General features: G+C 41.9%; 1 protein-coding gene across 1 annotated transcript in view; it reads right to left on the reverse strand.

Moving 5' to 3' along the window:
• Positions 1–11591, reverse strand: part of adpgk2 (ADP-dependent glucokinase 2) — a 28116-nt gene extending 16525 nt beyond the window's left edge. Inside the window, exon 1 of the mRNA XM_052011324.1 lies at positions 11084–11591. Coding sequence (XP_051867284.1) covers positions 11084–11258 — 175 coding nt within the window. The 5' untranslated portion in view covers positions 11259–11591. The remainder of the gene's footprint in view (positions 1–11083) is intronic.
• Positions 11592–12380: the final 789 nt, after the last annotated feature.

Raw genomic sequence — 12380 nt, forward strand, 5'->3', positions numbered from 1 at the left:
GCCCGGAAGCTGTGGAAGTGGGTGAGGTCCTCAATGAATACTTCTCTTCAGTATTCACCAAGGAGAGGGGCCTTGATGACACCAAGGACAGTGCTGGTAAGGTTAATGTTCTGGAGCATGTAGATATCAAGAGGGAGGGTGTGTTGGGGCTGTTAGAAAATATTAGGACAGATAAGTCCCCAGGCCTGACGGAATATTCCCCAGGCTGCTTCGCAAGGTGAGGGAGGAGATTGCTGAACCATTGGCTAGGATCTTTGAGTCCTCTTTGTCCATGGGAATGGTACCAGAGGATTGGAGGGTGGCAAATGTTGTCCCCTTATTCAAAAAAGGAAGTAAGGATAATCCAGGGAATTATAGACCAGTGAGCCTTACGTCTGTGGTGGGCAAGCTGTTGGAAAGGATTCTTAGAGATAGGATCTATGGGCATTTAGAGAATCATGGTCTGATCAGGGACAGGCAGCATGGCTTTGTGAAGGGCAGATCATGTCTCACAGGCCTGATAGGGTTCTTTGAGGTGACCAGGAAGATTGAGGAGGGTAGTGTAGTAGATGTGGTCTACATGGATTTTAGTAAGACATTTGACAAGGTTCCACATGGTAGGCTTCTTCAGAAGGTCAGAAGGCATGGGATCCAGGGAAGCTTGGCCGTGTGGATTCAGAATTGGCTTGCCTGTAGAAAGCAGAGGGTTGTGGTGGAGGGAGTGCATTCAGATTGGAGGGCTGTGACTAGCGGTGTCCCACAAGCATCGGTTCTAGGAGCTCTACTTTTCGTGAGTTTTATTAATGACTTGGATGAGGGGGGTAGAAGGGTGGGTTGGCAAGTTTGCAGACAAAGGTTGGTGGTGTTGTGGATAGTGTGGAGGACTGTCGAAGATTGCAGAGGGACATTGATAAGATGCAGAGCTGGGCTGAGAAGTGGCAGATGGAGTTCAATCCGGAGAAGTATGAGGTAGCACACTTTGGAAGGACAAACTCCAAGGCAGAGTACAAAGTTAATGGCATGATTCTGGGTAGTGTGGAGGAGCAGAGGGATCTGGGGGTTCATATCCACAGATCCCTGAAAGTTGCCTCACAGGTGGATAGGGTAGTTAATAATGTTTATGGGATGTTAGCATTCATAAGTCGTGGGATCGAGTTTAAGAGCCAAGAGTTAATGATGCAGCTCTACAAAACTCTGGTTAGACCACACTTGAAGTACTGTGTCCAGTTCTGGTAAAGACACCTACGTTAGACTATTGTTTATTGACTACAGCTCTGCCTTCAATACTATAATCCCAAGTAAGCTTGTCACCAAACTCAGAGACCTAGGACTCAAAACCTCCCTCTGTAACCGGACCCTTGACTTTATAACAAACAGACCGCAATCAGTGAGGATAGGCAGCAATACCTTCGGCATGATTATTCTCAACACTGGTGCCCCACAAGGCTGCGACCTCAGCCCTCTACTCTACTCCCTATACACTCATGACTGTGTGACCAGATTCTGCTCTAGCTCCATCTACAAGTTTGCAGATGATACCACCGTTGTAGGCCATATCTCAAACAGCAATGAGGCAGAGTACAGGAAGGAGACAGAGAGCTTATTGGAAGTGTCATGACGACAACCTTGCCCTCAATGTCAACAAAACAAAAGAGCTGGTCATTGACTTCAGGAAAGGGGGCGGTGTACATGCACCTGTCTACATCAATGGTGCTGAGGTCAAGAGGGTTGAGAGCTTCAAGTTCCGAGGAGTGAACATCACCAACAGCCTGTCCTGCTCAAATCATGTAGAAGCCAAGGCCGAGAAAGCTCACCAGCACCTCTACTTCCTCAGGAGGCTAAAGAAATTTGGTTTGTCCCCTTTGACTCTCACCAACTTTTACCGATGTAGCAAAGAAAGCATCCTATCTGGATGTATCACGGCTTGGTACAGCAACTGCTCTGCCCAGGACCACAAGAAACTGCAGAGAGTTGTGGACACAGCCCAGTGCATTACGGACACCAGCCTCCCCTCCTTGGACTCTGTCTTTACCTCTCACTGCCTTGGTGTAGCAGCCAGCATAATCAAAGACCCCACCCACCCAAGACATTCTCTCTTCTCTCCTCTTCCATCAGGTAGAAGATACAGGAGCCTGAAGGGACGCACCGCCAGACTTAAGGACAGCTTCTACCCCACTGTGATAAGACTATTGAACAGTTCCCTTATACAATAAGATGGACTATGACCTCACGATCTACCTTGTTGTGACCTTGCACCTTATTGCACTGCACTTTCTCTGTAGCTGTGACACTTTACTCTGTACTGTTATTGTTTTTACCTGTACTACATCAATGCACTCTGTACTAACTCAATGTAACTGCACTGTGTAGTGAATTGACCTGTATGATTGGTTTGTAAGGTAAGCTTTTCACTGTACCTCGGTACAAGTGACAATAATAAACCAATACCAATACCACGTGGAAGCGTTGGATAGGGTGCAGTGGAGATTTACCAGGATGCTGCCTGGTTTAGAGAGTATGCATTATGAGGAGAGACTAAGGGAACTAGGACTTTATTCTTTGGAGAGAAGGACGATGAGAGGAGACATGATAGAGGTATACAAAATATTCAGAGGAATAGATAGACAGCCAGCGCCTCTTTCCCATGGCACCAATGCTCAATACAAGAGGGCATGGCTTTAAAGTAATGGATGGGAAGTTCAAGGGAGATATCAGACGGAGGTTTTTTACCCAGAGAGTGGTTGGAGCATGGAATGCGCTACCCGGGGCAGTGGTGGAGGCAGGTACATTGGTCAAATTCAAGATTGCTAGATAAGCATGTGGAGGAATTTAAAATAGAGGGATATGTGGGAGGAAGGAGTTAGATAGTCTTAGGTGAGGTTTAAAGGTCGGCACGACATTGTGGGCTGAAGGGCCTGTATTGTGCTGTACTGTTCTATGATCAGGACACCTTGTTTTTTTTGAAAAAGTATTTGGTTAATATACATCTAACTGTGCAATCAAAGCTACAAATTTGCTTTGAAATTATTGGTCTATCAATGGACCAAAGAGCCTTCCTCATTTACGAGCTTACATACAGTGTTTCATCATTAATATCATATACAATTAAATTTCAGTACAGAACCAAAATATCCTTTATGTGAAGAAATATCAGGAAGATTTTGATCATTAACAGAACAAATACTTAATTTACATCTATAAATAGCTCCAAATGTTAGATTAAAAAATATTCTCGTGTTGTTAAGTAGCTGCATGGTGGTACATAGATCGTGTATTTGCAGACTTAAATTTCTGTGCGTCTCTTAGCAGTTTACTGATCAAGGTTTGTTTTTGTTACATTCTTTTTATTATTCAAATCTTCAGTTTTCTTTCTGGCTTTTTGTCTATACATTTCATTCTTCCAGCTTGCTTTTTTCTTTGAAACTACCCTTCTAAAATTCTCCTTCTCTGCTCACTACTTCCTCCCAAGTCTGCGCTCTACTGTTAACGGCTGCTTCCCTTAACAATTTTATGCCTTTAGGTTCCAGAATAAATATATACATACAAGTACAAAACAGTTGGCATACAAATTATCTCAACATTGGACAGAGACAAGAGAACCATCCAAAATTCACCTTGGAGGCCAATCAGATGTACTGAAGCAGATCAACGTTCAGTTAACCTGCAGGTAGGGTCTGGAGGATGCAATGAGAGCAGGAGCATTCTGTGTCCAACAGTGTCCCATATCTTGCAGAATGAATAATGTGGAAACACTCAACATTCATTGTCATTACATAGTAAAACTAATACAACTTTGGGATTTTCACACAAATTGTAATCTGGAAATTCGGCAGTTTCCTGCGTTATTTGCATGCTTACCCAGTGGAATCAAGAGAAATCTAATTTATGATGAACTAGCCCCACTGTACCACATCCTGAAAATGTTACACCTTGCTGCTGGAGGTCAGTGCAACATTCTCATGGCTTAATATAAAGGTATAATTACCGCTTAACATTCTTCCTGTCCATAAGACATTAATTTTATTTATGCAGATTGTAATTGCCTCAAAGATTTCAAATGCGAATTTTAAACATTTGTCTGAAAACAAGTTTATGATATCTTCTACTTGTGTGCATGGTCAAATCTCTCTTGGTAAGAGCAAAACACTGTTTGCTGCCTGAGAATTCTTCAATACCATTGATCAGCAACCTCCTCAATGTCATTGCTGCTGGACATCTTTTACACTCACAATGGAGTTCTCGCCACACATCACTAGATCTTTATGGCAACCTTACTTCTACTGAGGCCGTGAACACTACTGGTTCACTGCTGAAAGCAAATTCCATGCCGTAACTCTGGAGGAAAAACAAGCACACCTGTACAGGTAACTCCTGCGTTATGGGGAGGTTGCGTCCCTAGAAAACTGGACATATCACAATTTTCTGTAAGGTGAAGCCACGTCATCTGCACATGCATCAAGACATGCGAGTTGAAAACAAACTAAATTGTGTGTTGATTTATTTACTATTTAGTTCTCACAAATTCAGCAAGAGCGAATTTTATTCTGCATCTCAAATTTCTGGGTAGTGATTTGTGAATTCTGCAAGGTCAAATTTCCATAACCCAAGCAACTGTAATGCGAGGGCACCTGTAGTCCTAAACTTCAAGCTACAAGTTTAAAAAAATTAAATTGCTGGTTTCCCTTTTGACCTCCAACATTTCCTTTAAGGATTAGAGGTAGAAACAAAAGAAAAATTGTTTGAGCTTGTGCATCACTAGCATCAAATAACAAATATCCTGAAAGTCAGCAGCAAGTCATATTTCTAGAAAGGAATAAGTATTTGCTGTCACTGCAGCAGGCACCGAGTATATCTGAAAAAAAGTGATGAATTTAGAGCCAACCTGAGCTTGCACTAATCATACATAGGTCATCACTCTCAAATCTGTTATTGCTTTACAAGTTTATAACAGGAAGAACAAGAGTTACATCATTGAAAATGGGGATATATGATCTGCTGGCAAGAATCACTTTGCCTTTCCATGAAAATACAATCCTATATATCTGTTAAATGTATTAATATTTTAACATGCAAAAATTTAAACACAAGTTTATCTTATCATCGGTTTGTACAAACCCCAAACCACCTTTCATGTGAAACATAATACCATTTACCAAGCACCTCTCGAGAGAGAAAGTTTAATAGTCTCTAGCTCTTGAACATACCCATTTCTATTGCAGTGGACTTTGATTACAGTAATCAGTGTCTGCATTATAAACAAGTGATCTCTGGATTAAGTTTCACACGAAACATTTCAAATGTCAAATCTTTGTATGTGATAGCTGCCACTGAGAAAGCGAATAGTCTGGTCACTGCAGATTTAAGAGATATCTTAAGTTCTAGATAAGTAATGAATAACCACCACTTCAAAATAAGTAAGATCATCCTTTTCTACTTTGCTTAACAGAGTGCTGAATCTGCAGTAACAAAAAATGTGAGGAATTAACAATTTTATATTTATTTCAAAATTACCTTATGCCAAAAAAAGAAACAAATTATTTCCCGGCTGAAGTAGCAATCTATCATCATAGACAGCTTACAACTCAGATGATTGATATAACTGAAATTTACTCTTTTTAAACCAACATAGCTACAAAGGTTCAGTTCTTTTTAATGACAATAGTTCAAGCTATGATAAATTAAATTCCTTTACCTCATGGTCAGAATTATTCTCCCTGTAAATAACCAAACTACTAATACATTTTATTGAGAACTATCACGACCTGAGCTTGTACGCTTCACCTCTATTCTCAACTTACAACGATGCTGGCCCTAATGTTGCCAGTCAGCATAAAAATGTTGATTGTGGCAGCTTATATATCCAGTATGCAATAGAAATAAAGTAAACAAGCAGATTAATGATCTGAATTAGTTGAACAAGTATTTTGGGATTAATCGCACATAAAAACTAATTAAAATCCAGTAATTTAAATTATCATTACTCAATCAGCATTTTTTGAAGTCGGTCTAGCTGCCTTCTCAATTTCACACCTGACAGGAGTATATGAAATCTAAATGAGATGAAACAAGTAATTTGTAAATTAACAAAAACCATTTAACTTGTCTTTTACACAATACTACAGTCTCCTAAACTCCAAAGTTTGGTCTATCTGTACCATAGGAACATGGGTTTGTTTTTTCCTCCCTTTTTGCCACAGCTTCATCTATCTAAACTTTGTTCATTCATTTTCCTTGTAATTTTAAAACACACACATCCAGAGTTTATACTCTATTCATGTGCAACGTACATCTTTCTCATTAAGATTCTATTCTCTAATTTACTTTAACAAATTGGCCATTAGAGTATGTTTACAGAACTTATTAAATACAATTATCAAAGTGCATAAAATTGGCAAGCTTGCACAACATACTCAGATAAAAACAAAACTTCTGCACTACTGGTCCACAGCAAGAAATTATGCTGCCCATTTTATGATACAAATAGGCTTATGATATAATCAACCATCAATATTGAAAAATAAAAGTAATAGAGACAATTGGAAGTGCATTGAAGCAAAGCAAGGAGAGGGATCCAGCAATTTTAAAGAGACATAGGCTACCAGGTTGTTAAATTTTTCCCCACAGTCCCCCTCCACTAATCCCAAAACAACCCCCATACTTCCAGAGTCTGGCCCCTCTAATACTCTGAAACACCTTCCTTCAAACTTGTGTCATCCAGCCCCAACTTCTAGATCTACATCCACTCCCACTGCTTTCTGATGCCTGGCTGGAGATTTTTTTTAATGGAGATGCAGTGAAGCATTTTCCACCTGGACCTAGAGAACTCAAATATACATTGTTAATATGTCCAAAATGTGCTGACTGTGGTGGACTGTTGGAACACAACCATATTTGTTTGAAGCTTTTCAGAACACAAAGGCACCTAGAGATGACAGCTATAAAGCAAATCAAACAGGAGAATATAGCCTCAAAATGATTAAGTTTTATATACAGACACCAATTTTTTTATTATTGTAATTTTGTTTTGAAAATGTTATCCAGTAATTTATTGGTAGCCCCCATCCAAGACAGTGTTTGAAGAAATCAAAAAGCAAAACAAAACTGCAGATGCTGTAAATATTCAGCAATTCAGGCAGCACATGGAGAGAGAAATAGAGTTCGGCAAACAATAGTATAAACAGAATTTCAACCAAGCTTAAAATATGACTATTCACAATGCTCCCAAGACCGGTTCTAGTGTTCCAAAAAGCACCACCTTCAATGTTCCAAAAACTGAACTCTGAAAATTCAGCCAAAGCCAGAGATCAGCTCTTCCACACTCCATGGCTCTTTTCTCACAGCAATCTAAGAGCTGCCTCTAAATGCTCATGCCCATATCCTTGGTTAATATTATAATCTTAGTCTAGCATCCCTGCTCTGGAGAGTAACCAATGTAACCCCAATATTTTAAAAAGGTTGAGAGAAAAACGGGGAATTATTGTCCAGTTAGCTGGATGTTGGTGGTGGAGAAAATACCAGAGTCCATTAGAAAAGATGCAACAGCAGAGCACTTGCAAAAGAGTGACAGGATCAGATGAAGTCAATATGGATTCATGAAAGCATAATCATGCTCGACAAACCCTGTGGAATTTTTTTGTGGATATAATTGGCAGTGGATGTGACGTATTTGGACTTTCAGAAAGCTACAATCATATAATAGATTAACATCATATGGGATTGTGGGTAAGGTGCAGAGATGGATAGAGAACATTGGACAGTACAGCATAGGAATAGACCCTTTGCCCCACCATGTGTGTGCTGAGCGTGATGCCAAATTAAACTAATCCCATCTGCCTGCACATGATCCATATCCCTCCATTCTCTGCCTTTTCATTCATGCATTTAAATCTGCTTCTATCAGTTTCCATGACAGCACCTTCCAGGTAACTACCACTCTGTGTAAAAAGAAAACTTGCCTCAAATCTCCAGTGAGCTTCCCCCCCCCCCCCACCTCCCCCTCACCTTAAACCTATGCCCTCTAGCATTTGACATTTCCACCTTGGGGGAAAAAACTCTCCCCCCGATCTATGCCTTTTATAATTATCTCAGCACATCACTAAAAACAGCCTCTCCTCCATAGACACTGTCCACACTTCTGTGCCTCGGTAAAGGAGCCAATATAATCAAATACCCCACTCACACCAGACATTCTATCTTCTCCTCCTCCCCCCCCCCCCCCAAACAAGCAGAAGGTACAAAAGCCTGAAAGCAGGTACATCCAGGCTCTATCCCCCAGTTATAAGACTACTGAACAGTCCCCTTGTACGACAAGATGGACTCTTAACCTCACAATCTACCTCGTCATGGCCTTGCACCTTATTGTCTGCCTGCAATGCACTCTCTGCAAATGTAACACTTTATTCTGCATTCTGTTATTGCTTTTCCCTTGTGCTACTTCAATGTACTAATGTGTTGGAATGATCTGGATGGCATACAAAACGATGTTTCTCACTGTACCTCTGTACATGTGAAAATAATCAATTTACCAATTATACTTCTCTCAGGTCAACCCTCAGCCTCTGATGCTCCAGAGAAAACAATCCAAATTTGACCACTCTCTTTTAGCCAATGCACTCCAATCCAGGCAACATCTTGATGAACCTCTTCTGCACCTTCTCCAAAGTCCCTGCATCTTTTCTATAGTGTGGGGACCAGAACTGCACACATTATTGCAAATGTGACCTAACCAAAGTTTTATACAGCTGCAACATGACTTGCCAACTTTCATGCTCAATACCCCAACTAATGAAGACAAGCATGGTGTACACCTTCTTTACCATCCTATCCACTTGTGTTGCTACTTTCAGGGAGTTTGGACTTTAAGTAGATGGCTGACAGGAAGCAAAGAGTAGGAATAAACAGGTCTTTCCTGAGTGGCAGACTGTGAATAATGAGGTATCACAATCATTAGTACTGGAACCCCATATATTCACAATATACATTAATAATTTTGAAGAGGGAATTAAATACATTTCCATATTTGCAGACAACACAAAGCTGGGTGGGAGGGAAGCCTCGAAGATGTGCAGAAGCTCCAGGTTGATTTGGACAGGTTACGGGAGTGGGAAGATCCATGATAATGTAGAAAAGTGTGTGATTATTCACTCTGGTGGCAAAAGCATGAAGGCAAATTGTTACCTGAATGGCAATAGATTGGTCACAGCAGCATGTTGGTTCAGCAGGCAATTAAGACGACAAATGGCATGCTGGCTTTCATAGCAAGAGGATTAGAGTTTTGGAGCAGGGATGTTATGCTGCAATTGTACATGCCCTTGGTGAGACCACACCTCAAGTACTAGCTGCAGTTTTGGTCTCATTAGGGGAAGGATGTTATTGCCTTGAGGAAAGTTCACTGAAGGTTCACCACATTGATCAGGACCGACATATAAAAAGAGATTGTGTCACTATACCCATGTTCACTACAGTTTAGAAGATTGAGAGGGTTCTCATAGAAACCTCCAAAATTCTAACAGACTCAGATAGATTAGATGCAATAAGGTTATTTCCAATTGACAGGGAGTCCAGGACTAGGGGGTCACAAATTAAGGTAATCCATGAGGAGAAATTTCTTCCTTGGGGGTGATGAACTTGTAAAATTCTCTACCACAGAAAGCACATAAAACTAAATGTATTTAAGAAAGAGTTGGATATTTTTCAAAAGGGTCAAGAAATGTGGTGAGAAAACTCACTCAAGGTATTTAATTTGAAAGATCAGCCATCTTGAATGGCAAAGCAGGCTACAAGGCCTTCTCCTGCTCCTATTTTTCTAGGTTCACATGTAGCCTACAGCTTACATAGAGCAATACCAATTCTGGTAGTCATGGCATTAAGCAGGAAGTGCACGCTATGCAAGTTTATATTTTCCAGCTTCCTGCCTATTTCCCTTTCAGCTACCATTAATAACTTGTTAATGAGTGAACTGCTTAAATCTCTCCTTATCCTCTTCGTGGTACAAAGAAAATCACATTTTGCAATTTTCTGTCCTAAAGGAGGACATGCAGTCATAATCCCAGTTCCTTTTTTCTATATGGCCTATATATATACTGCCAAATATACAATATAGAAAGACAAGACCCTTTGTCCTTCCTTCAGGATCTTCCCACGCAATCACTTCCCGGCCCCAATCCAGGGCCCCAAACATTATTTCCAGCTGAATCAGTAATTAACTTCTTTTTAGTTAGCATATTTTGTTTGCTCCTCTTGAGATAGTCTGCTCTAAAGAGGGGAGCCTAAATCCAATTGGGTTACTGATCTACATGTCATTTCATTACAGTCCAAAAGCCTGATCCCAAGGATCCAGAGGGATGGCAGATCAATTCTGGGTCCTATTCCCACTTCGATCTCTGCCTCCCAAACTGTTCCAACGAAGCAAGCTCAAAGAACAATACCTCTTCTTCCGACAAGGTGTGTTACAGCCTTTTGGATTCAACACTGAGTTCAACAAGTAATAATTGTTGCTATTTACACTTCTTGATGATCCACATTAGGTCTCCTTATTTCCCTTTTATTTCCTCCTCCCCTCACTGCATCACAGCTCTAGTTTTACCTCCAATTCTTTTATCACTGAGACAAAATATTAACTGTTCCTCTTCTCAGGTGCTGGCCGTCTGAATAGTTTCAGGTTTTACTTCGTGTCTCCAGCACCTGCGTTATTTTGCCTTCGAAAATGCTATTTTCACTCAGGGTCTCTGGTTTAATATCATCTGTAAACGTTCTTCCAAATTTCTCAGAACTATTGCCAAATTCTGTCTTCGCTGCACAACACAAGATAAAAAACAGGACTGATAACAAACATCTGCTGAGTGAGTACTTGCAATATTTTCTGTTTTTTTTAAAAAAAGATTTTCTTTCAGCTCCCTCTACAGTTGCTGCCTGACCTATTGAGTATCGTTTTTCTCAACAGCAACTACAACTCAGCAGCTGGAGAACGCTTAAAGATGCCACCAGGGCAGGATTTTTAAAGAAATCCTATGTCTTGGAGAAATTAATCGCTGATGCGATATACTGACAAGATGCCTCGTTCACAAAACCTAGCAGTCGGAAGCCGTCGCCTCCGTTTCCTCACCTACTGCCACTCGAGGCCGCTGGTGCAGGTCCACTTTCCTTTCGGCTTTCAGCAGCGACGACAGCACCATCTCCAGCCGCGAGTCCAGCTCGTGGTCGACCTGCTGCCGGTACCAATAAGCCATGAAGACGGCGCAGAAGGAGATGGCCACCCCGCACTTCAGTCCGTGGCCCATGGCGGAGGCCGTGGGGAGGCGGAGGCCACGCAACAACCGGCAACCCCTGCCGCTACCGCCAGCGGGTACACCGGCCCGACCGGCCACCACGGCAACAGAACGCTGGCCGGTGTCACCACGGCGATGGAGCTCGTGCGCGCGAGCCACAAGCTCCTCTCGGGGGGGGGGGGGGGAAGGGGAGCGTTACCACAGTAACACACGGGCGACGCCAACCCCGACCCTTACGTCCGAGCTGAGTGGATGTGAGTGATTAACAGGGAAACAAAGTAATCTAAGTAAGAGTTGGTATCACCATCCTCCTGATCAACGGAGTTAATAGAAAATACGGATATGTTTTTTCCCTAACACCACATTAACCTCGGAGGCGGTTAATGCTAAGATTGACCGCTCTTCCCACCAATAAAAGAAGGAGCGGGAAGTCCCGTTGGTCCAATAAGATTCCGGCTGGAGGCGGGGCCGCGTCGTGAGGTTTGGTTGAGAACTTTGAAGAAGTCAGTTGGACCTCGAAGGGGGAGGGGCGAGTACCTCACCCTGGGGGTGGGGGGGGGAAGTGTGAGTGATTGGCAGTGCGGCTGCCCAATCAGATGGCCGAGTGATATACAACTGCCCGGGGGCTGCGAGTATCTCCACGTTGCGCAATTTGACGTGTCAGTTCAACGTGGCGACCGGTGGAGTTGTTTTGGATCAATGATTAAGACAGCTTGGGAAGAGACTGTTCATGCTGATGTACATGTGGTGATTCTTTGGTGGAGTTATCCAGTTAGTTCTACTCTATTGGCATTGCCCAATGTTCCTTCCCACTGATATCATTGATGACTGAGGGGAGGGGGGGGCTAATGCCATGACTGTGGTGAGGGAGGACGAGTGTTAAATATCGGAGGGGATAGGCGTAATAAAAGGGGGATTTAGCATTTTTGGAAGTGGATATATCACTTACCTCAATGAATGGGTGAGAAACGAGGGAATCTTGGAGTACAAATATGCAAATCATCGAAAAAATAGTGCTACAGGTTAGGAAAACCATGAAAAAACGAACACGCTGTTGGGTTTATTTTATTATTTATTTAGTATATTTTAAAAAATGAAGGTTATGCGAAGCATGCAATGAACATTGGTTAGATT

Source organism: Pristis pectinata, chromosome 3 (assembly GCF_009764475.1).
Source record: "Pristis pectinata isolate sPriPec2 chromosome 3, sPriPec2.1.pri, whole genome shotgun sequence".
In the NCBI taxonomy this organism is placed as follows: Eukaryota; Metazoa; Chordata; class Chondrichthyes; order Rhinopristiformes; family Pristidae; genus Pristis; species Pristis pectinata.